This window comes from Myotis myotis, unplaced genomic scaffold (assembly GCF_014108235.1).
Source record: "Myotis myotis isolate mMyoMyo1 unplaced genomic scaffold, mMyoMyo1.p scaffold_m19_p_49, whole genome shotgun sequence".
NCBI classification, from domain to species: domain Eukaryota; kingdom Metazoa; phylum Chordata; class Mammalia; order Chiroptera; family Vespertilionidae; genus Myotis; species Myotis myotis.
This window is the reverse complement of record NW_023416356.1, coordinates 21,399-46,036: the sequence shown is the minus strand read 5'-3', so window position 1 is coordinate 46,036 and position 24,638 is coordinate 21,399. Positions and strand designations below refer to the sequence as shown.

Below are 24,638 nucleotides of genomic sequence, written 5' to 3'. Positions count from 1 at the left end.
GCCTTGGCGTTTCTGAACCGCGTCTGCCGGTTGCAGTGCAGAGCAGGGTTCGTTCTGAAACAGAGCGCAGAGGCCAAGAGGCCGCGGAGGAAGTGACTAAGGACAGACGGCTGGGCGGACAGTCTATCCAGGTGCCTTTCCTGATGCCAAGGCGGCAGGGCGCAGTCCTGGCTGCCCGCTTCCCGGGCCCCGCCCTCCGGAGCCAGGCCCCGCCCTCCGGAGCTAGGCCCCGCCCTCCGGAGCCAGGCCCCGCCCTCCAAAGCCAGGCCCCGCCCTCCAAAGCCAGGCCCCGCCCTCCAAAGCCAGGCCCCGCCCTTCAAAGCCAGGCCCCGCCCTCCGGAGCTAGGCCCCGCCCTCCGGAGCCAGGCCCCGCCCTCCGGAGCTAGGCCCCGCCCTCTGGAGCCAGGCCCCGCCCTCTGGAGCCAGGCCCCGCCCTCCGGAGCCAGGCCCTACAATGTCTTAGCTCCTCTTGAGTTCTCATCATCCGATCCTTTCCTGCAATTTCTGTGTCACCTCCCAACACCCGCCTTGGGCCCTGACCGCCACTGTGGCGCCTCCTGTGTGCGCCCGGGGTTTACCCGCGTGGGTCTCGGGTTACGGGTTCTAAGTTTGGTGAACAGCCGAGTTCACCTGGCGGGTTCCATCCCTGGTACTTTCTAGGCAAACAAGGTAGAGAAGGCGCCGCCGTTGCCTTTACCTTGACGTGGGCGTTGCTCTGGTTTTGCAGAGAAACGGGGCCCAAATCAAACAGGTCGGGGTCCCCTTGAGGCAACCGTGACCCCTGCTGGAGCCCTGATCTCCGTGGGCCTGGGCCGGGGGCTCCATCTTCAGAGCCTTCCTCGCCGTTTTCTTGTGTCTCCCGCGGTCCCAGCCCCGCCTCCCCCACCCCCACCCCCACCCCGCTGCGGGGCCACGGTGAACGGCCCTCCCTTCTCCACTCTCGGATTTACCCCAGGGGTTGCCTCTCGTCAGGACCGGGGGCTGGGGCCGAGGGTGCCCAAGGCGGTTGGGGGAGTCTGGCCACACTCCTGCCCGGCCCTGGCCCCGGGCTGGCCGTTGCCCGCCCACCCTTCCTGCTCCCGGGCCAGAGTTCCGCGTGGGCCACGGCCGGGCAGGGACACCCCGGCGCCCAGATGTGACTGTTTCTCAGCGGCAAAGCCCGCGATTGCCGTTCTCTCGCTCCAGCAAACCCTCGTGTCGAGGGCACCGTGTCCTCCACAGCGCTCCACGCAGCGGGCCCCTCCCCTCGGCTCCCCTTCCTGGGCATCGCCCGAGCGCTCTCATGCCCTTGGACGCGGCCCCAGCGGCTAGTCCAGCGCCCGTTCCCCACCCTCACCCCCGTTCCCCGCCCTCACCCCCGTTCCCGCTCTCACCCCTGTTCCCGCTCTCACCCCCGTTCCCGCTCTCACCCCCGTTCCCGCTCTCACGCCCGTTCCCGCTCTCACCCCCGTTCCCCGCTCTCACCCCCGTTCCCGCTCTCACGCCCGTTCCCGCTCTCACCCCCGGTCCCCGCTCTCACGCCCGTTCCCGCTCTCACCCCCGTTCCCCGCTCTCACCCCTGTTCCCGCTCTCACCCCCGTTCCCCGCATCTCACGCCCGTTCCCGCTCTCACCCCCGTTCCCCGCTCTCACCCCCGTTCCCCGCTCTCACCCCCGTTCCCGCTCTCACCCCCGGTCCCCGCTCTCACGCCCGTTCCCGCTCTCACCCCCGTTCCCGCTCTCACCCCCGTTCCCCGCTCTCACCCCCGTTCCCGCTCTCACCCTGTTCCCCGCATCTCACGCCCGTTCCCGCTCTCACCCCCGTTCCCGCTCTCACCCCCGTTCCCGCTCTCACGCCCGTTCCCGCTCTCACCCCCGGTCCCCGCTCTCATGCCCGTTCCCGCTCTCACCCCCGTTCCCGCTCTCACCCCCGTTCCCCGCTCTCACCCCCGTTCCCGCTCTCACCCCCGGTCCCCGCTCTCACCCCCGTTCCCGCTCTCACCCCCGTTCCCGCTCTCACCCCCGTTCCCCGCTCTCACCCCCGTTCCCCGCTCTCACCCCTGTTCCCCGCATCTCACGCCCGTTCCCGCTCTCACCCCCGTTCCCGCTCTCACCCCCGTTCCCCGCTCTCACCCCCGTTCCCGCTCTCACCCCCGGTCCCCGCTCTCACGCCCGTTCCCGCTCTCACCCCGTTCCCGCTCTCACCCCCGTTCCCCGTCCCCGCTCTCACCCCGTTCCCGCTCTCACCCCCGTTCCCGCATCTCACGCCCGTTCCCGCTCTCACCCCCGTTCCCGCTCTCACCCCCGTTCCCGCTCTCACCCCCGTTCCTGCTCTCAGGCTGCTGCAGCCTCGCCTGACCTGCCTCTCCTCCTTCTCCCTCCGCAGGTGGAGCCCGCCCTGCTGCGCCCAGGGACCACGGTAACTTCCCCCCCAACCGATCCGAGGCTGGGGGGCGGGGGGGACCAGCCTCCGGGCCTCACTGAGGCCTCGCGTGTCCCTCCATTCCCTGGGCGTCGGGAGGCCGGGAAGGAAGCCCCTTGGCACCTGCCCGCCCCCGGCTGCTGCTCCTTCTCCGGCCGCAGATGCTCAGGCCCACGTGTGTCCTGGGGAACGAACTGTCCTTTAGCTTTAGCTCCTCAGAGGCCCCGACTCCCCCGCGGGCCGCATGCTGTGGGCTGGGTTCCCCATGGTGTGACTTTGGGAAAGGGGGAGATGAAGTCCGGGAAAGTCAAGTCAAAAGCGGGGGGTGCTGAGAGCTGAGCCAGCCCAGGGCACGTGGGTACTTTGCCCACAGCCCTGGCCTCCCGCCCTGGGCACCGGGCTCCCTGTGTGAGCTCCTGCCGCCCCTGCCCACAGCCCAGCTGTCCTGCTTGCCTCACCTTTTCCGGGTCACGGTGGACCGCGGCTACCTGCGGAGGCTGGGCTACTCCTCCTGGGACGTCCACCTGAACGACGAGCTGTGTCGCCCGCGCGTCGCGGGGCCCTTCCTCATCTTCAGCGTCCCCTACGGCCACTGCGGCACCGCCCGACAGGTGAGACGGCCGGCAGCGCCCTCTGTGCTGGGAAAAGTCAGCGCCTATTACACGCCTGGTGGGAACAGGGAAGGCAGGAGCGGTGGCTTTATTCCTGAGTTCCGTGAGCCCTGCCATGGCTCCCCAACTTACCTGAGACTTCCCTTCCAATGGGGACTGTGGGGTCCAGACTGAATTTGGAATCGACAGTAACAGGTGCCGAGTGCTGGTGGGTGGGTGGGTGGGTGGATGGATGGAGGAGTGGATGGATGGCGTGTGGATGGATGGCGTGTGGATGGATGGGGGGTAGGTGGATGGGGGGGTGGATGGATGGATGGGGGTGGATGGGTGGGGGGTGGATGGATGGGGGGGTGGATGATGAATGGGTGGGTGGATGGGTGGGTGGATGAGTGGATGGATGGATGGGGGGTGGATGGATGGGGGGGTGGATGATGAATGGGTAGGTGGATGGGTGGGGTGTGGATGGATGGATGGGGGGTAGATGATGAATGGGTGGGTGGGTGGATGGATGGATGGGGGTGGATGGATGGGGGGGTGGATGATGAATGGGTAGGTGGATGGGTGGGTGGATGGATGGGGGTGGCTGGATGGGGGGGTGGGTGCATGGCTGGATGGGGGGTGGGTGGATGGGAGCAATTCCTTTAGCTCCAAAGTATTTTTTACAACACCCTTCTTTATTCAGTGCTAGAGGCTGGGTGCACGAATTCGTGCATGGTTGGGGTCCCTCAGTCTGGCTGGTGATTGTTGTCTCACCCAGTCCCAATCGGGGCCAATTGGGGCCAGCTGGCCGGGGGGGGGGGGGGGCCATGGGAGGTTGGCCAGCCGAGGAAGGTTGGCTGTGGGAGCACACTGACCACCAGGGGACAGCTCCTGCGTTGAGCATCTGCCCCCTGGTGGTCAGTGCACGTCATAGCGACCGGCCGGTGTTCCAGTTGTTCCGGTCGTTCCATCGTAACAGTCACTTAGGCTTTTATGTATATAGATTCGTGCACACCTGCCACATGCAAGCCATGGTGCTGGGCTGGGGGAGGCCTGAGGACCTGTCTGTCTGTCTGTCTGTGTGCTGTGTTTCTAACCCAGTAGCTGGCTCTGTTTTCCATTCTAGACAGTAAATACCTTGGACATTTATGTACAATGAAATGCCTATGTTTACTTCATTGTCCTTAACCACCTGCTTATGTCACAAACACTGTCACTGACATGGAGGAGACAAGACCACCAAAGGCGCCGAGTGTATAATCCCAGCGCCATTTTCTCATACGCTTAACGTGACGTGTTCCCAGCGAGATGCCCAGGCTGGGCCTCCTCCTTCTCCTCCGCCCTCCCAGGAAAGCCGCGGCTCCCTCAGCTACTCCAACTCCATCCGAGGCCGGCTGTGGGGCGCCCCCGGCCACCTCACCGTGAGGCACCGGGTGCCCCAGCTGAAGTTCACCTGCTCCGTGGACAGCCCGTCGGCAGTTGAACTTGTTCCTGGGGCTGACGAGCCGAGGCGGGGCGCTGCCTACGAGGTGTCCGCGGCGTTCCTCCAGCTGCCCGTGGCCCCGCCTGTGGGGAGTGCGGGGCCCGAGGACGCTGGCCAGAGGGAGGAGGTGTTCCTGCAGGCGACACTCCACAGCCCCGACCCCAGCCTGAGGGTCTCTGTGGACACCTGTGTGGCTTCTCCAGATCCCCATGATTTTGCAACTGTCAAGTACGACTTGATCCGGCAAGGGTGAGGAGAGGGGCCGCTGGGCTGGGCGGCTGCATTCCCGCGGCTCCTGGGGAGGGGGCCTTCGGATCAGAAACAACCCCCTGGGCAATGATGGCAGCACGAGCACGCAATGGTTTGAAATGATAGACCCTTTTTAAAGACATATTTTTATTGATTTCAGAGAGGAAGGGAGAGGGAGAGAGAAAGAGAGACATCCATGATGAGAGAGAATCATTGGTCAGCTGCCTCCTGCATGCCCCCCACTGGGATGGAGCCCGAAACCTGGGCCTGTGCCTGGACTGGGAATCGCACCGGGACCTCCTGGTTCATAGGTCGATGCTCAATCACTGAGCCACTCCAGCCGGGCTGTAAACATTTTTTCATAAAACAGAGAAAGGGGTGGTGGGAAGACCCCCATTTAGAATGCAGAGGTCTGGGTCCCAGCCTGATTGCGGAGCCAGAGTGACTCACCTGTGCTCTCCGTTAACCTCCTGGTGTGGGCCCTTCCCCCAGGTGCGTCGCAGATGACACCTATGTCAGCCTCCCCTCTCACCAGAGGAACACGGCCCAGTTCAAGTTCAATGCCTTCAGCTTCCTCCCTGGTTACGAGGTGGTCTACCTGCGGTGCGAGGTCGCCGTGTGCAAAGCGGGCGACCCCTCCTCCCGCTGCTCCCAGGGCTGTGCTGGGCGGGGCCGGAGCCGGAGGGGCACGGGCCCTGTGGTGGCCACGGGGGAGCAGGCGGGGCGTCTCCGGGTGCTGGGGCCCCTGGAAATCCAGAGGAACTGAGGGGAGCCAGGGCGTGGCGTGATTTCTCTGGTCTCCCCACAACCTGTGAGGACTAGCAGCCACTGGTACTCTTCTTCAGTAAAGCGATGCGTTTGGTAAATCAGATCCTGCGTTTTCTGACTCTTCACTCTCGAGCACTTGATCGTTGTCTGAAACTGTTCAGCATCGGGGGAGTGGTGTGAGCACAGCCGCTGTGGCCGTGTGTCAGCCATCCCCGCCAGTGAGTGCGTGCTCTCCTCCACTGAGTCCAGAGGCCCTGGGGATGGCACCAGCAAACACTCTTCACAGGCACCCCCAGCCCTGGCACACAGTGGGCACTGGGGACCTCCTCCTGGCCCTGACTGGGAATTGGGCCTATGCCCTGTGACAAGTCCAGATCATGGAGGGGGTAACATCATTGGCCCTAAAGCCTTCACTGCCCTTCTCTAAACACTAAAGCCTGTCAGGGTCCAAAGAATCAAGTTGGGTCGGGGATGGCATCTGGGCCGACTCAGGGTCCAGCTGGGTCACTTGGATGCTGCCAGGGTGCTGACCATGAGGGAGGAGAGGAGGTGACACAGGACGGGGAGGAAGAAGAAAGTACAGGTTCAGCGTCCACGAATCTCTAGCTGGCCATGTCCCGAGAGCCTGAAGCAGGTGAATTCAAGTCCCTGGCACTGGGTTTTGCAGATGAGAGAAAGGAATCCCGGTCTCCAAGGTGAGACTGGGGCTGTAGTGGGAGGTCTAGCACCTGTGACATCGGGAAGTCGTGCTTAAGAGGAGTGTGGGGCAGCCCTCTTCCATTCGTTCATCCATCCATCTATCCATCTATCCATCCATCCATCCATCCAGTGATTCATCCAGTCATTCATCCATCCATCCATCCATCCATCCATCCATCCATCCAACCAACCATCCATCCATTCATCCATCCATCCAGTCATTCATCCATCCATCCACCCATCCATCCATCCACCCACCCACCCATCCATCCATCCACCCACCCACCCATTCATCCATCCATCCTCCCATCCATCCATCCATCCATCCATCCATCCATCCATCCATCCATCCAACCAACCATCCATCCATTCATCCATCCATCCACCCATCCATCCATCCACCCACCCATCCATCCATCCATCCATCCACCCACCCACCCTTTCATCCATCCATCCTCCCATCCACCCATCCACCCATCCACCCACCCACCCACCTGTCCACCCATCCATCCGTCCATCCATCCATCCATCCATTCTACTCTCACTCTCCTTACATGGCAATATGATATTATTACAAGCTAGTTGCCAGGTTGCAAAGTGGGTAATACACAAATTTAAGAACATTTGTAACCTAACATCAACAAACATCCCTGAGGCAGAGAGGGTTGTTTCAATACTGCATTTATTCAAAAGCACATAAATACGTTACACAGTACATAATATACACACTACAAAACTTGACTTGAATAATAAAACATGCTACTAAGAAGGAAAGATGGCTCCTGAAGGATCCGTGCCCACCTGAGTCAGAGGCCCTCGTTCACATCGCAGAAGCATGGTGGCAGGCAGTCGAAGTCGGTGAACAAGGGGCACTCCTCGCAGAACTGGAGGTTGGGGTAGTAGCCGGTGGTGATGGACGGGGCCGCGGTGATCTTGTCCTGGGTGACCACGGATGGATGATTTTTTAAGGCCAAACAAAAAGGTGGTTTTGAAACTCTTAAGAAAAGAGACACACAGGAGGGATTAGAACCCCCTCAGCCCGCCTGTGCCCGCGGTCAGGGTGCCGGGGGTCTGGGGCGGCCCAGCCTGAGAGGAAAGCTCTGCCCTGGCCCAGGCTCCTGGGTCACGTGCTCTCCAAGACGCCAGAGATGCCAGGCCAGACCCAGCACAAAGGGAGAGGGGCTGCCAGTGCGGCTCCCCAGCGGCTGAGGCCCCAACTGCGGAGCCCGGGTCGGGGGCAGGTGCCCGTCAGCTGCCCCGGGTTTTGGATTGACCTAGTGCACAGCCTCCCTCCCTAGAACAGGAGCTCCACGGCTTCTGCCAGCGAACCTCCCACATTTGAAGGGTCCTCTCCCCACAACTGAATGACCTGCCTGAGCTCCCCTCCTCCTCTGGTGTCCCCGGACCTTCACCAGCTCGGATCCCCACGCCTACAGGCACCTCCCTGTCCCCAAGGCCATGGGCGATGGAGGAGGGAACCCGGGAGCTCTGAGCTCGGGCTGGGGAGACCGACCGAGCCCGCCTCTGGGCGAACCGAGGCAGAGGCTCCCACGCGCCTGCCCCGCGGTCCTCAGCTGCAGAGTCCGGGACACGGGCAGGGCCGGCCAGGGTGTGAGTCCCCGTGGAGGGGCAGCTCCCCGAGGCCCGGGCAGCGGACAGCACTGACCCAGAGCCGCCCGCCCGCTGGGAACCTCACTGTGAGCTCACAGCCCGGCCCCGAGGGGAAGGGCCAGGATTCCATGCTCACCTGCCTCTGCCTTTTCCCAGCTGCCCTGTTCCTGACCCCGGGGGGTGGCCCAGGGCAGGGCGTGCCCTGCTCCAGCTCAGCCCAGGGGCCCGTGCGAGGGGGGTGGCCACTCTTACCATGTCACTTACTTCAATGCCTTGGCCACTTTGAAGTAAAGACAGCTGATGACACCTATCAGCGCGAGCAGGGCCACCAGGATGCCGGCGCCAATGCTGATCATGGCTATGGAGAGGACTTCAGAAGTTTTGCCTGGAGGAGACGTGCAGGTGGCAGTGAACAGGGCCCCCTCCCCACCCAGCTGGCAGCAGCCTCTATGTGCTCCTCCCGGGAAGAAGAATGAACCCCCAAATCACAGAGCCTTCTGCGGGGAAAACAGGGTGCGTGGCCCGGGGAGGCCTAGGAGGCTGACCGGGCAAGAGAGGGAGCTGAGGGCACATTATTAATGCGACGAACGAAGTGCAACACCCAAGAAAAGGAAGGACGGAGGGTGGGCGGGAAGGCCTTCCCCGGCCTCTCGCAGCGGGAGCCGAAGCTGAGGAACTGCCTGCAGGTGGCTTCACCCCACACCTGCGCCCCTACAGCGTGGCCACTGTCAGAGTGACGAGCCCCCACTGCACACGAAACCTAAACATCTCCTGTGGGAAGGACTCGGAGAGTAACTTCTTCAAACTGTGACGTTGGACCAGACGGAGAACACACAGTCCCTTCTGTGATCCGTGTTTTAGGAAAGAGGTTTCCCCTTGTCCCTCCCGGGAAGCCACTTTGTCTGGAATGAGCCTCGGACTCCCTGAAACCAGGCACAGGTGAGCAGAGAGAGCAGCCACCCCGCGGATACGTACTGTCCAGGTCGCCACTGCAGGATGGAAGCCAGCAGGAAAGAAAACACACAATTAAAACAAACTTCCGGGAGCAGCACATCTTATCAGGCATTCCTCACGCCAGGAAATTCTGTCCTTGGGGGAGCGGCTAAGGTGTCCGTTTGGAGAGCTCGCGGCCCCTCCGGAGCAGCAGAATGGACAGCCACTGGCCAGCTTGGCGTCTGTGCTCATTGGGCCGAGCTGTGTGACATCAACACTGGACGGCAGCCTCGCCCCGCAGTTCTGAATTCCGCTGCGCTCAGGAGCGCGGGAGCACCCCTGGCGACCTGATCATCGTAGGTCATTCCATCTCCCCTTCTCGGGCTCCGGGTCCCTCGGAGACCCTTTTAAGGTTTGACTGTTGACCAAAAGCAAATTTATGTTCATAATGAAATACAAGAACAGAAATGTGGAGAGACTAGTAGCTAAACGTTCAGGGAGGAAGGCTGGTCGGGCTCTGTGTTTGAGCCACACAACGAAATCATACATAATTAGAGCCACTTGCCAGGATTCCAGATAGGTTCCTGCTTCAGAGGACTACTTTATGGTTAAGACAAACAGATTTCAAAAAGCAATTTGAAGAAGATACCTGTTCTAAAGCAGGTTTCTATGGTCTCAAGGTCCCCACACTCAGCCAAGCTGGTTTAATTAAATGAGGGGATTATTTTAATTTCAGAGATTCTTCCCTGCTGGTCTGGCCAAACCCTGAGTGAGGCCATGAAAAGCAGAGGAGATGTCAACAAAAACAGTGGCGTCAGCCCTGCTGGTGTGGCTCAGTGGTTGAGTGTCAACCTATGAACCGGGAGGTCACAGTTCGATTCCCAGTCAGGGCATGTGCCCAGGCTGTGGGCTGACAAGCAAGAACGTGAATTTGATTCCGTAGGTAAATCCTCGGTGCCCACTACGCACGAGGCGCGGCGAGTGCCCGGTCAGGACCTCGGTGGGGTGCGGCCTGTACTGCTGTGAATGAGGCCCAGGGGAGCTCCCTCCTCTGGAGTCGCTAACAATGGACAAGTCACGAGCTTCCGTTTCCTCACATCCTATCTAATAAGGAGGGGATATGCTAATTGACACCCATGCTGTTGCAAAGAAGGCAGCGCCCACAGCCAATAAGGAGGGAATATGCTAATTGACTGCCACGCCCTCAAAGATGGCAGCACCCAGTCCCCTCAGCACCCCAGCAGCCCAGGGCCTCCCGAGGCACAGGTAACCAGGGCCAGCCAAGGCTTGCACTGCCAGCAGTGGCAGCAGCAGAGGTGTGATGGGGCGTCGCCTTCCCCTGATCGCAGGGTCGCCTCCCGCCCCTGAAGGCTCCCAGACTGTGAGAGGGGGCAGGCCGGGCTGAGGGATGCCCCTCCAGTGCATGAATTTTCGCGCACCGGGCCTCTAGTAAATCCACACATGGCTGGTGTTGACATTTCCCTGGAGGCCACAGCACTAGAGTAGGTTTGAGTGAGGGAGACTGAGTTCAGGTTTGTCGGCCCTTGTGGTTTCCCCCCCAAACCACCTGGGAAATGTGTTCTTGGTGGCATCTGGAGGGACCTCGTCAGTGTGAGCAGAAGACCGAGCCACCCAATCCCTGGCCCTTTGTGCCACAGCCAGAGAAGAGGGCAAAGGGTGGGGCTGTGGCAGATCAGAGGAAGGCCCGAACCACACTCCACTCTTCCCATCCGGAACCTCGAGGGGCCCCTGGGTGAAGCGTGGGCAGGTGGAGGCCAAGCCAGGAGGGGTGCTTTATGCCGCATCCATTTACAGCTAGGGTTCAGGAACTGAAGAAGGGGCTGCACACAAATGAAAACACTAGACAAGAAGCATGAATTTAGAAGGCACGGGGGGCCAGGTGGAAACTTCCCTCTAGTGGAGAAGCTCTCTGACTTCTGGGTCCCGTCTGCTTTTATGCACTTGAATACACACTTGTCCTTCAGGAATGCATACAGGCGTATCAAAGGTAAAGTTAGGTAAACAGTAAAAGGATTATCAGGTTTACATAAAACATACGTCTATTTTAAGCCGAAGACAACTATGATTATATACAAAAACACACTTTTACTTCCCCACAAAGTTTTTGATGTCCTTTTACTATGTGTACTCATTATGCTTTATAGTTACTTTTGTCATTTAACATCTCTACTAGAATGAGATTTATCCACCATCATTATAGGGCTCTGTGCTTGTCCGTCGATTTACCTTTAGGAGCAAGTGTTAACGTTCCACATGCTTTTGTCTTGCTGGTTAGCGTGCTCTCCTTTCCACTTGGGTAATTCTGGAGCATTTCTTATCAAGCAGGTCCAGCAGTGATGAACGCTCCCCTGTTGTGTGAAAGTCCCTCTCTCCTTTGTATTTCCCGGACAGAGTATGCTGGAGGCTAATTCCGGAGGGTCATAATTATGCAAGAAGTTCATCGAAAGGTTGATGAACCCTGGGGCACCAGCAGGACTGAAGATCTGTATATTACCTGCTGCTGGAACAGCGAAGGCAGTTCCCCCAACCTGATAATCTTTTACTGTTTTCCAAACCTTACCTTCGATATGTGTATCTGCTTTGCTATGGGGCAAACTGTGTTAATAAAAAGCTAGGGGTCCAGAGATTCGGGGAGCTTAGTCACTAGAACTAAGCTTCCGTCTAGCACCCCAAAATGCCTTCCAAATTCATAGTTCTTCTCTGGCCTCTTCATTCATTTATGCACAGCCCTTTTGCAGATTTCCTTGACGCTTGTAGATGCGGAAACCCCGGCAAGAGTATTCTCGGTTATCAGGGTTTCCCTCGGTGCTGAATACACCACCCCACCCCTGTGCCCCGTCACTGGGGAAGCACCCTCGGCTTCCTAATCTGCCACCTTGCTCCACACTATGCGTTTTCACTTGCTTATGAGTATCTTCCATGAAGCAAAAGGTTTTCATTCGGGTAAGTTCCAAGTTACCACATTTTTCTCTCATGGATTATCTTTTTGGTGTTATATCAGAAATGTCATTGCCAAACCCAAGGTCACACAAATTCCCTATTTTCTTCTCTATGTCTTATAGTTTCATGTTTTACATTTAGATCTATACTTCATGTTCCTTTAGTGTTTGTATAAAGCATAAGGTATATGCTGACTTCTTTTTGTTTAAAAAGTTCCCCTCTATTCCTAGTTTGCTAAGGTATCTTATCTTGAATGGATATAAATTTTTGTCAACTTTGGGTGGTGAATACACTATATAATTTACAGATGATGTACTATAGGTCTGAAACCTATATAATTTTATTAAACAACTCCCCCCAATAAATTCAATATAACAAAAATAAAAGATGTCAACAAGAGATTTTTTCATAATTTCATATTTATCGAAAAGTACATTAGAAATCATCCTGTATAAAAAAAGGCGAATATACAAATCGCCCGAACAGTGGAATGGCTGGTTGCTATGATGCGCACTGACCACCAGGGGGCAGACGCTCAATGCAGGAGCTGCTCCCTGGTGGTCAGTGCGCTCCCATAGGGGGAGCGCTGCTCAGCCAGAAGCCCTAAGCTGGGCTCAGGGCTGCTGAGTGCAGTGGCGGTGGCAGGAGCCTCTCCCACCTCCGCAGCAGCACTAAGGGTGTCTGACTGCCCCTAAGCCGTCAGTTGGACATCCCCCAAGGGCTCCTGGACTGCGAGAGGGTGCAGGCAGGGCTGAAAGAACCGCCCCACCCAAGTGCACGAATTTCATGCACCAGGCCTCTAGTGTAAAGCAAGTGAAGAAATACTGCAATTACAAAAAACTAAAACTATGCCTTAACTGAAATACTATTTCACTAAAATAAATATACACCATGAAGATATCTGCACCCAGGATTCCCCGTTACACACCCCCATGCTGGGCACAGAAGCATGTTGGGAGGTAACTGAGTTTGGCAGGGATGGCATCCTCTTCAGCCAGGGGCAGGGCTCAGGGGCTGAGCGTTGCCCTAGGAACGGGAGGTCACAGCTGGATTGGGGTCAGGGCACAGGGCCGGGTTGCGGGCTCCATCCCGGGTGTAGGGTGTTCAGGTGGCAGCCCACGGATGATTCTCTCTCATCCTTGATGTTTCTCTCCTTCTCCCTCTCCCTTCCTCTCTGGAATCAATAAAAAGCAATCTTCTGTATTATAAAACGCCTGTGGCCCTAACGCCCTAATGACCAAAGACCGGCCGGGTGGGCAGGGCTGTGAGCAGCACCAAGCGGTGGGCGGGCAGGGGCACTTCCGGCTGGGCTTCTGGTATATATATAACCCTCTTCCCTGCCCTGGATGGACTAGCGCCCTAGGCCCTCCCCGCTCTTGGAAATGACCGTAACCCTCCTCCCTGCATCTCTTCTCCAGGCGCGCGTTCTCGCCGGAGACCGAGGCCCATTCCTGCCGCTCTTGGAGGAGCCGGGGAAGCGACCCCTCTGGCTGGGCGCCGCCTGCGCCTGCGGTCACGGTTGTGGACTCGCCTGGCTGCGCTGTCCGCCCTCTGCCAGGAGGAGAGGCGTTAGCTGGCCCGGCAGGAGGGGGGGCGGGGGCGCAGGCAGGGAGGCCCCAGTCTGAGCCTCCGCACAGGAACCGCCAGGCAGGACTCGGGGTGTGGACGTGGGAGCGTGGGGAGCAGCGGGCCTGCAGCAGCCAGGAGAGGAGCATGGGGCAGGGATCGGGGTGCACAGGCCTCTCCGGTGGCCGCACGGGCAGCCAAGAAGCAAGCTCGCAGCCACACGGACCCTGGAACACAGGCTTCCGCAGCCCCTGCGGGGCGTCCCCGGAGAGTCGGACCTGCGTTCCCGCTTCGCTTCAATCCTCTGGTCGCGATGCTCCTTCTCCCACGTCATGAGACCCGACCCGGGGAACCTTGGCAGCGAGCCCGCCGGTCATCACTGTGCCTCCGCTCCGGCCTCGGCCCGGCTCCCCTCCCCCGGAAGGCGCGCGGGCAGCGGAGGGAGAGGGACGGAAAAGCGCCCCACGCCCGCCTCCCACCACCCCCACGCCCGTCCCCCGTCCCCACTCCGCACAGCCTCCCCGGACGCCCGACCGCCGGGGGCTTGCAGGAGTCCTTCGACCCGACGACGCTCCACCTCCCGAACTTTCCACGTCCATGGACTCGCATTGACCAACCCTCCCTGTGCGCCTGCACGGCCAACCACCTGCGGCCTTTTTCCCGGGAAACCTCGACAAACCCACCTGCTTCCCGCCCGCCGCGCCCCGCGCCTGCGCATAGCGCCCCCGGGAGACGAGGAGCAGTCGGTGCGCATGCGCCGCCCTGGAGGTCTGGGACAAGTTTTCAATCCCTCTCCGATTCCGGCCGAGAAGCGCATGCGCTGCCACAGATTAGGTTCTCTCCCTGCAGGAGCCTCAGACCCCACCTGGACCAGGCGGAAGTTGCAGGGCGTAGTCCCTCCCCTCCGCCCCGCCGGAAACCAGAGCTCCGGAAGAGACGTTCCGGGCCGGCCTGGCCTGGCGGTGGCCGAATGGAGACCGACACTGAGGACCAGCGATCCGCCAGGCACCTGACGCTGGCCTCTTCCTGGGATGCCGCGTGCGGGGCCCTGGACCGGAGCCTCCGTGTCCGCGGAGCCCAGGACTCGGACTGGGATGAGCTGCTGGCGCCGCCTGCCCCGGGGTGCGCTGGGCCGGCGGGGACGGGTGGCGGCTCCGCGGCGGCCACGCTCCGGGGGGAGGTGTGAGGAGACTTGGGGCCGAGACGGGAGAGCGTCCGGGCCCGGGGTCCGGGAGCCCAGCTGGGGGCGCGCTGTGCGGGGAGCCGGGCCAGAACCGCCAGGGGTGGGGCGGGGCGGCTGCGCGTGGGGCGCGGAGCCTGGACTCGGCGCGGAGACGCCCCCGCCCTGTGTCCGCGGGTCAGCCCCACAGGCCCAGTCCAACCGCACCCGCCTCTGTCCCCCAACGAGCAGACCCTCCTGGGCCCAGGAGGCGGGAAGTGTCTCCCCGGGGTCGGCCTCCCCCTTTGGAAACAGACTCTGTCCTCTGTCCGTTCTGCGCCCGCCCCTGTGCACAGGCCGGCGCCCTGAGCGTCCCATTAACTAGGAGGCCATTCCGGGGGCCGAGCAAGATGCCCGTGATCGGGGGAAGCAGGGACCCGACGTCCCAACACCCATTCCTCAGGGGACATTTCCCCCGTGTTTTGTGTTTTGTTTTGTTTTGTTAGAGAGAGAATGGAGGGGGGCGGGGCGGGAGCGACACAGAGAAACACGCCGATTGGCTGCCTCCTGTTCCCACCGACCAGGCCTGGGGAACCTGCAACCAAGGTCCATGCCCTTGACCCGCGACCCTCCAGTCCCGCGCTGATGCTCTACCCGCCCAGGGCACAGGCCGGGCTGCGGCGGCCATTTCTCTGTGAGTCTGTGCTGAGCAGTTGTGGGCTGTTGGAAGGTGTGTGAACCCCAAAGGCAAACGGAAGTGAATGAAATGCCAGCCCCGGGGCCTACGGGTGGGTTGGCGGCCTGTGCAGAGGCCAACACTGGTATTTGTCACTTTCTCTGCAGCCGCGACCTGGTGATTCTGAAAAGGAGCCAGAAGAGCCCAGATGAAAAGCCCTGCTTCCTCTCCCTGCGCTGTGACCCCAGTGGAGGTGAAGGAGTCGTTTCTGTTGGCATTTTAAGTTCAGCAAGAAATATGGAAGTGTACTTAGGAGAGGAGTACTGTGGCACCAGTAGGGGCAGGAGTGTTGGTAATGTGCTGGATACCAGGTTTGTGACCCACCCGTGTGCAGCTTCTTCTCGAGGAGGGTTTCTGTGTCCCAGCTCTGGGAGCTCTGCTGCTTCTCTGACACTGGCCTCAGGCACCAGGGGGAGGAGCGAGAACACCAGCAGCCCTGGGAGTTCAGGCCTTGGGGGAGGACCCCAGGACAGTCCGGTCAGCCCTGGTGTGGTAGCAGCTGGGAACGGACAGCTGGTGGACGGGCGCTGAGCTGGCCAGGGTCCCAGCCAGTGCCTGGGAGAGGCTGCTTCTCTGTGTAACTCACAGGGTCTGTTTTCCAAACGGTAATCTGTCCATCAGCCGGGACTTTGAACATATCTTCTTGAAGGAAGCCCTTTCCAAACAGTGGGCAGCCCAGCACTGCCAACCAGCATACTTAACCCGCGGCCATGCTTTCTGATTTTTTTCTGATTTTTTACAAAGAACGTGCCCTCACCTCTCTTTTATGTCACTCAAAACAGGAACTGTTTTATGTACCGTGCAGGTTAGACGTAGTAGATGTGTTTATTGAGCTTCAAAATATGCATGTGCTACAAGATGACACATTTGTTATCAAATTTAATTCTTTCATAAGCTGCTAAGTGGGAGGTGTAGTCTGTCCTCCCTGCATTTTCCTAGGAAGCCAGCCCCCCTCTCCCCTCACCGGGAAAACAACCTCAGGACAAGCATTGGCCTGGAAACCCTTGTTTTCAAATGTGGCCATTAACGGTGATAATGTGCCCGGCCGGTGTGGCCAGTGGTTGAACATCGGTCCACCCATAAGCTGGGCAGTCACGGTTGGATTCCTGGTCACGGCACAGGCCTGAGATGCCATTAGAGGGCAATCGGGAGGCAGTCGATCAGTGATTCTCTCTCATCATTGATGTTTCTATCTCCCCTCCCTTCCTCTCTCGGAAATAAATTTTAAACATTTAAAATAATTTATCAATTTTAAAAGTGATAATGTGTGAAAATAAAGTCAATTTTTATTTTTTATTTTTAGTGAACATGAAAAGATTATTTTGTACAAAAAATGTCTAAAATTGGAGTCCGCTGCACGTGCTTGTAAAATAAAGGTAAGTCATTACTAAATTGGAACTAAGTTGAAAATTGCAGTGTTTTTGTACTGTGCACATTTATTTTATGTTGGCTTAGTAATTCTCAATGCTCTCCCTTTCAAATTGGACCGTTTGTTCGCTACGGCAACGCCATGTCGTGTATAGTGTTAATACAGTTAATGCTGCTGTGCTCTTCAGCTTGGAAAACTCAGTTAAAAATCAGGTTTATTTTGATATAAAACGTAGGTGCCAAGAAAACCACAAGCAGAGTTGGGCCCAAAATACCGAGGAAAAAACCCAGGTAGAGGAGTTTCAGACCAGGGCACCTGAAAGTTAAAGAGATCGGGCCAGGCCAGGGCCTTCAGCATGAAACAGTGTCGCAGTGAAGGTGGGTGAGGTGGTCAGCCTGGGGGCGGGGCAGCGAGCTGGAACCCTGGCCCCGCCTGTCCTGGGGGCTGGTCGCTGATGTCCCACTGCTTAGCCCCAGCCTAGTGGGCAGTGCTGGGAGCTGAAGGAAAGAAACCCTTGGGTGGTTTCCATCCCTGAAACCCTGTGCTTGCTGTTCCTTACACATGACAGGATTGGTTATTCCAGGATGTTTTAGAGGCATATTCATGTTCATGGCTTCTAAAGTCCTCTACATAAGGTGATGCATTCATTGAAAAAGTGTTGAGTGCCCATTGGTGCCACATACTGTATTAGGCACTTAGGAGCTAGCACAGGGTGGGCAAACTTTTTGACTCGAGGGCCACAATGGGTTCTTAAACTGGACCGGAGGGCCCGAACAAAAGCATGGATGGAGTGTTTGTGTGAACTAATATAAATTCAAAGTAAACATCATTACATAAAAGGGTATGGTCTTTTTTTTTTTTAGTTTTATTCATTTCAAACGGGCCGGAAATGAATGAAACGGGCCCACGGCTGACTAGCATCATAAAATAAATCGGAACAAAGCCCTCGTGTTAATATTACAGCGGACCAGACATAGTAGGTTCAATGTGCAAACTAGGTTCCGTTTGATAGTGAGAAAGTCGTAGGGATTAAGGAGCAGGAAAGGGATCCTGTGGAGGTTGGAATGTGGGTGTGGGAGTGAAGGGACGTGTTGGCTTAATGGTTGATGACAGTGACGTTGTTGGTGCCGCTGAGGTTTTAGATCCGGGATCTGTCTTCAGCTGTGGTCTGTGTGATCCCTGGGGGGGTGTGTCTCGGAACGTGGGTGTTTCTGTAACTGGTCTGTGGAGGGACGTGCACTGCAAAGGGCGTTTCATTCAGGGAAATCTTTGGTTTGTTTTGGGCTTCATCTGGGCCAATCGTATATTAAACTTAAAATAAAAATAGTAGGAATGCATGTTTCTGAGCACTTTCTCAATGGTAGATACTGGAAATTTTAACACTGATTGTCGTCATAGCAACCATGTATAACACTGATCTCATCGCAGCAACCACGTGATACCGATTCGCTCCTGACTCAGGTTTGGCATCTGCCCTGAGGTGTGCGTGCACCCGCGCCCGCGCCAACACACACACTCACACACACACACACGCACACACACACGCAGGGTAGGGGAGCCATCACTGCACAGACACACACACACACACACGCACACGCGCAGGGTAGGAGAGCCATCACTGCACAGACACACACACACACACGCACACGCGCAGGGTAGGGGAGCCATCACTGCACAGACACACACACACACACACGCACACGCGCAGGGTAGGAGAGCCATCACTGAACAGACACACACACACACACACGCACACGCGCAGGGTAGGAGAGCCATCACTGCACAGACACACACACACACACACGCACACGCGCAGGGTAGGAGAGCCATCACTGCACAGACACACACACACACGCACGCACACGCGCAGGGTAGGGGAGCCATCACTGCACAGACACACACACACACGCACGCACACACGCAGGGTAGGGGAGCCATCACTGCACAGACACACACACACACGCACGCACACGCGCAGGGTAGGAGAGCCATCACTGCACAGACACACACACACACACACGCACACGCGCAGGGTAGGGGAGCCATCACTGCACAGACACACACACACACACACACGCACACGCGCAGGGTAGGAGAGCCATCACTGCACAGACACACACACACACACACGCACACGAGCAGGGTAGGAGAGCCATCACTGCACACACACACACACACACGCACACATGCACACACACACACACACGCACACACACACCAAGGGAGGGTAGTAGCAGAGCCATTGCTGAGTGCCTGTCTGTCTGAGTCTAAAGCCTGTTCCCTCCCACTGAGCGGCTGTGTTGTCCGGACCACAGGGAACGTGGTTTGGTTTAAAGTGTGGACGAAATGGGGCAGCATGAAGCATTGGACAAAATTTACTATTTCAGCAAACACTGCCTGGGCTCTGGCCGGCCCTGCTCTGTATTAAATCATATTAAAGCAACTTGCAGTACGTTAAGCCGTCAGATTGCTATGGTTTATCTTTGATTCCTCATCTAAGTATGTAAAATGTTCTTTTACATGTGATTGTGTAGTTTAAAATTTTTTCTTTAAATGGTTCCGAGTAGTTTTTAGACTCTAACTATTCTAGCGAAACCTAAGTGAACTTTTAGACTCTTGACTGCTTCACTGTTCCTTAGGTCACAGCAGGAAGTGACCTTAAGTAGCGATTGTTGTTCCATATGGTTACTGTCCTAACTTCTGTTTTATGCCAGTTGCTCTCCTTTGGTGAAAAGCCGTGTGTGTTCGTCAGTAAAGTTGTGGTGCACGTGCAACCCGTCCCAGCAAAGTCTCCCACAAGCTCTCCTGCTCTGGGGTCCAGGGTGGACCTCGAGAGGGTCCACGCCATGGTGGAGGCCATGGGGTCCACGCTGTCCCCTGGAGCTCAGCAGCTGATGAGTATGGTCAGATTCCAGCAGCAGGTACGTGGAGGGGCTTTCTTTCCAGGCGCCTGTGAACTGGGTAAATGGTGGCTTTTTATAAGGACCCTAGAGGCTCGGTGCACGAAATCATGCACGGGTAGAGTCCCCAGGCCTAGCCTGTGATCAGGGCCATCTTCCGCCCGCTCCCCTGTCCCCAGTCCCGCCCTGCCACCACCCACCCCGGTTCCCCGTGGTTCCCCGTTGGCCATTCAGCAATCGGAGCCTGCGGGCTTGGGGGAGGGACCGAGAGGTGGTCAGTGCACCTCATAGCGACTGGTCGGTTGGTCGTTCTGGTCGTTACGCATTGACGGTCGCTGGCCTTTTATTATACAGGATGGAGTGATTTAAACTTTCCTTTGCACTTTTATTATTGATGTGACCAATCTTTCCTTCCTGATGGAAAATAGCGCTGTGTAGATCTAGGCTCTGGAAAAGCAGAGCTCACAGCTCTCCAGGAACGCCCGCCCTCCCTCCCTCCCTCCTTCCCTCCCTCCTTCCCGCCCTCCCTCCCTCCCTCCCTCCCTCACTGATGTCGCTCCTGTTGAGGCGCAGCTGCTCAGGGACGGAGGCCCTGCTTGGCTCCTGCAGCCGCTCCAGGCCAGTTCCCTGCAGCCTGTCTTCAGGGGTCTCCCGCGTCCCGGGGCCCTGGGGCCGTGCGAGGGCGGGAGCTGAGGAAGAGGAAAGGCTCGCGGAAGGGCAGCCCTTCTCCAGGCCCCTTCGCAGGAGGAAGGCGGGTCAGGCAGGTGAATGGGGGGTCAAGTTCAGATGGAAAGGGTGTGAATTAAATCTCCAGAGCCAGAGGAGCAGGATGCGGCTAGGACGGCAGAGTGCATTTCTCGGCCGTGTGTCAAGGTTTGGGGTGTTTGTTTGTTGGTTTAATTCCAAATGTAACGTGGCTCCTTTGCCGTGGATTCAGGCCTTTCAGAAGGACAGTGAGTGAATAAGTGCTCCCTCCCCTGCGGCACCCTCTTCCCCACCTGCGGTGACTCCTCCTGGCGGGTTCTCTGCCTGTGGACCGCTTACAAGTCCTCCCACCTGGCACGTGTGTTGTCACCTGCTTTCCCCACGCCGGGCTAACTCCTTACATGTGGGGACATGTGGGGAGCCCCCGGGGGAAGAAAGGAGACCCCGATGCTTCTTGTAAACAGGCCAATGAAAGACGTCCTCCTGGGGGCGGCTGTAGTCAGGACGGGCTGGTTCTCTGGGAGTGCTCAGTGTTAGCACAGCACCTACGGAATGACTCCTGGAAAATGCCATGTGAGCCGGGGCACCCCTCACTGCGTGTAAACTAGGGTGTTCCGTGAGCAGGCCTCCTGCTCTGTGGGTGGTGTGAGCAGGCTGTTCAGGCCCTTCGGGGTGAACGTGGGCGGGCCAGTCCTGAGGGCCTGGGCTGTGAGGTCCCTGCCGCTCCCTGCTCTGCTGGTGCCTGCGGTTACTGGTTTTTGAAAGTTTACTTTTTATCTCTTGTGCTTGAAGTTCAGAATTGCAGGCTTTGTGCTTGCGTTAGCGATGTGGGATGATGGGGTGGGAATCTGTATCAAAGTGCCTGCGTATAGTTGTCATTTCATGCTACTGACGGAGGGACGGGCCCGTTTGCTGGGAGAAAATATATTCAGTTGAGTTGAGGACCCAAAACATAATCTATTAGCCTACAGACGACTGAGGCAGACGGAGCTGAAAGGGAGCTCTTGTTCGTCATGGAGCATGTCTAGTCGTCGCAGGCGTCACGTTTCCCCCCGCACAGGCGGGAAGTGTGTCACCAGCCGGGCGTCTCCGTGCCTGTGGGTGCTGGGACATCCCCAGGTTGGCGACCACGTGGGAAGTGACAGGTGATACTTAATTCTGTGGACACTACGCCTTCCTGTGCCTCGGTGGAGAGCCCACGTTTACTTCCATGAGTCAGGAAGGAACTATTAACTCTGCCCGTGCAGTTGTACTAAGTGTGCTGGTATTTGTTTTAGCATTTTCTTGAGGAAGAACCACAGTCAAGGGATGACAAGCCCGGACTGGAATCGGGTCTCCGGGTCGCGTCCTGGTTCCCACTCACCAGCTGTGCGGCCTTGGCCGGGTGACCTTGAACCTGGTCCCCTCAGCTGCTGGTGGCAGTCATGGTGGCTGCCTGCATAGGGCTGTGTCGGGGACCCAGTGGAGAATGCCCGGGGCCTGATTCTAAATTACCGCAAACTTCCTCTGGTCATTGCTGGTCACAGCCCTGTTCCCTGTTCCCTCAGCGCTGCATTCCCCTGGGGGAGCAGCTGCAGGCGGTTCTGGGGAGCGCTGCCTCCAGGCGGATGCTGGGCCTGTGGGCCTCGGCGCCCTCGGGAACCTGCGACAGGCCGACCTGCGCACCTGTGCCTCTCAGAGCCGGGCTGACTCCGGGACGCGGGACAGAAGACGTGACAGCTCCCGGGGAGGAGGACGCACGGCCCCCCGGGGGAGGGAACCCCGCACCCCTCGGAGAGTGGGACACTGCACCCCAGAGCCATCCTCTTCCCGGGAGGGACCTTCAGCTCGCAGCGGCGTCTTCCTTACCAAAGAGGCCGAGCGACAGGCCTGCGGCCCCTGCCCCCGAGCTGCTGCCCCTCCTCCAGGACGTGTGCGGGCAGGTGCGCCGGCTCCGTGGGGCTCAGAGCGCCGCGTGGCCGGGACACGTCCCCACGCCCAGCGAAGGCGGCCTTGGTGGTGGGTAAGTCTTTGCCTACGGACTCAGAGCGGGTGAGGGGCTGCATGGGAAGCAGCAGGCTGTGTGTTGCTGCTGGTTGTCTAGTGGCTTTTGTTGCCGTTTGGAGGCCAGGGTCATGTTTGGTCTTTAATTCCCTTTAGGATGGGAGAGCCGCCCGCCTGCTCCTACTTGGAAAAGATTCTGTGTAAGAACCTGGAGCTGATGGAGAGGAGGCTGACGGACTACCTGGACGAGCGGCTGCGCGCCCTGCAGGAGCACGTGGATGGCAAGGTGGCGCTGCTGGCGCACCTGCTGCAGAGCCCCGGCTCCCCGCCCCCGGGGCTGCCGCTCACACGCTGTGACTCTGGGGACAGACTCTCCAACGGAGAGAGATAGGCGCTCCCGTGCGCCGTGCATGCAGATATTTATTACCTATTTATTACAACGCGACCCAAAGCTCCCAGCCAGTGTCGATGTCATTGGAGGATCAGCATCCTACTTGCATCAAGTGACCTCAGCGTTCATTCCCTGTGCTGTTTCGTGACCCCCGGGCTGCATGAGAGTGGATGATCTTCCCTGAGCTTGTCACGTGACCTCGTGCCACACCTGAGAGTGGATGACCTTCCTTGTGCTTGTGACGTAAACCCCGTGTCTGAGTGTGAGCGTGATCGGGTCCAGAGTTATTTTCGTTTGCAGAGTTCATACTTCTGTGTTTAAATCTTTAAAATATTTAAGGATTTCTACTATAGTTCTTTGGTGTGTATTGTGTATGTATTTGAAGTATGCACTGTTTTAATTTATGTAAAGGCGTTATATTTTAGGTATATAGGGGAAATGGTTAGAGTATTTGGGTTTTTCTTTTCCTGATTGTTCTTGGAAAACCAGGTACTTAAGATTTGCAGCCTTTAATTTCATATCACAGGTTATATTTTATATTGTTCTTCTCAGTAAGAAATTAGTTGTGTTTGGCATTTGTAAAATTAGTGTCCATCGGGGCCATTCGTTTTATGTTCTTTCGTATTGTAGTTGTAGAACGAAAGTAAAATTAAAACTGGCCTCTTTGTCAGAATTATTTTAGATTTAGTGGTTGATGCAAAACGAGAGACTATTGTGCTGTCCCTCCCCCCCGGAAAGCGGGGACCCTCCTTGCCGAGCCGATGCCGGGTCCTCCCGGAGCCTGTGCTGGGTGTGAGTGACGAGGCTCGCACTGGGCGAGGCGTGTGGCGGGCAGATGGCCGTTCTCTGGGGTGGCCCCGCGTCAGGAAGCGTAACCATGCATGTGCTGAGGGTGGTGTACTTGCACTAAAAGTAATTGGTCCGCTCTGGGAGCTCAGTGAAATGGGGAGCGAAGGGGAAATGTTTTGGACAGGATGTCCCAGCACCAGCCTGGCCCATAGGTGCCCAGTACGTGTTGGTTTTCTCTCCCTCTTTCTGCTCTTCTGTTCTGTCTCCTTAGACAGGAAGAAGGGCAGGTGTCCCAACACCATTACTGTCCCAGTAAATGTGAAAGTCCCTCTCCCCTCCCCTCTGCTGTCTTGGTGCTGAAGGGCCGTCACATTCAGTCAGCACAGTTGTGTGCACGGAACGCTGAGGGCTCACTCTGAGGAGTGCCATCCTTGGGTGGTTTCATCCTTGTGTGAACAGAATAGTGCACCTCCACACGTCTGGACGGTACCTCCTGCTGCACACCTGGGCTTCATGGTCCAGCCTGTGGCCCCTGGCTACACGCCTGCGCAGCGTGTTCCTGTGCAAAACAACATGAGACAAAACCAAGCGCAAGAGAATGATGCAATCAAGAGATTCCGTAAACAACATGCATGAGTCTGCTGCCCGTGTGACGTGGCTGCTGTTTTGTATCCAACTCTCTTTAAAGTAGAAAGAGCACATCCTAAAATAATGATTGCAAGTATAATACAGGCCCAGCTGGAGTGCTCAGTGCTGGGCGTGGACCCAGGAACCAAGAAGTCACGGTTTGATTCCCAGTCAGGGCACAGGCCTGGGTTACAGGCTTGATCCCCTGTGTGGGACTTGCAGGAGGTAGCAGATCCATGATTCTCATCATTGATGTTTCTATGTCTCCCTCCCTGTTTCTTTCTGAAATCAATAAAAATATATTAAATAAATAAGTTTAGAAAACCAAGATGGCGGCATAGGTAAACACCTGAAATTGCTGCCGCAAACAACCACTTCAAAAATACAACTAAAAGACAAAATGGACATCATCCAGAACTACAGGAAGGCTGGCTGAGTGGAAATTCTACAACTAGAAGGAAAGAGAAAAGCACACAGACTCAGGAGGTGCGGAAGTAAAGTACAGAGTTACGGAGGCGCACGCGTGCGGAAAGGGCTGGCAACGGAGGACGCAGTTGTGTTTTTCAATCGGAAGAGAGTCTCAAGCTCCTGATGGCTCTGAACTCCAGTTCCGGGCGAGTCTCTGGGGACCCAGACTCATACAAGGAGAAACTGGACTGTCTGACAGCGGGCAGAACTCGAGGGCGGCTTTCTCTCAGAGGTGCTTGCCACGACTACTG

General features: G+C 57.4%; 3 protein-coding genes across 4 annotated transcripts in view; 2 read left to right on the top strand and 1 right to left on the bottom strand.

Annotated features, from left to right (window-relative positions):
• The window catches only part of DMBT1 (deleted in malignant brain tumors 1), a 94,251-nt gene extending 88,763 nt beyond the window's left edge, over positions 1 to 5,488 (top strand). Inside the window, 5 exon segments of the mRNA XM_036307632.1 lie at positions 37 to 131; positions 2,317 to 2,397; positions 2,736 to 3,169; positions 4,360 to 4,722; positions 5,194 to 5,488. Of these exon segments, the coding sequence (XP_036163525.1) occupies positions 37 to 131; positions 2,317 to 2,397; positions 2,736 to 3,169; positions 4,360 to 4,722; positions 5,194 to 5,488 (1,268 nt within the window).
• A 1,443-nt stretch (positions 5,489 to 6,931) lies between these two features.
• LOC118655632 (protein FAM24B-like) lies at positions 6,932 to 9,146 on the bottom strand. The gene is made up of 3 exons (XM_036307702.1): positions 8,776 to 9,146; positions 8,065 to 8,185; positions 6,932 to 7,185 (listed from the first exon to the last, which is right to left on the bottom strand). The coding sequence occupies exons 1-3, from the start codon at positions 8,864 to 8,866 to the stop codon at positions 6,996 to 6,998; spliced, it is 402 nt and encodes a 133-aa protein (XP_036163595.1). The 5' UTR covers positions 8,867 to 9,146; the 3' UTR covers positions 6,932 to 6,995.
• Positions 9,147 to 14,165: 5,019 nt separating this feature from the next.
• On the top strand, positions 14,166 to 23,176 carry LOC118655627 (ATPase PAAT-like). Of its 2 annotated transcripts, XM_036307665.1 has the most exons (6): positions 14,168 to 14,382; positions 15,263 to 15,466; positions 16,459 to 16,531; positions 19,239 to 19,445; positions 21,677 to 22,131; positions 22,269 to 23,176. In XM_036307665.1, exons 1-6 carry the CDS (start codon positions 14,231 to 14,233, stop codon positions 22,501 to 22,503), a joined length of 1,326 nt encoding a protein of 441 aa, XP_036163558.1. In that variant the 5' UTR covers positions 14,168 to 14,230; the 3' UTR covers positions 22,504 to 23,176. The 2 variants fall into 2 exon arrangements, with proteins under 2 accessions (XP_036163559.1, XP_036163558.1); XM_036307666.1 differs by lacking the exon at positions 19,239 to 19,445 and having other exon boundaries at positions 14,166 to 14,382.
• Positions 23,177 to 24,638: the final 1,462 nt, after the last annotated feature.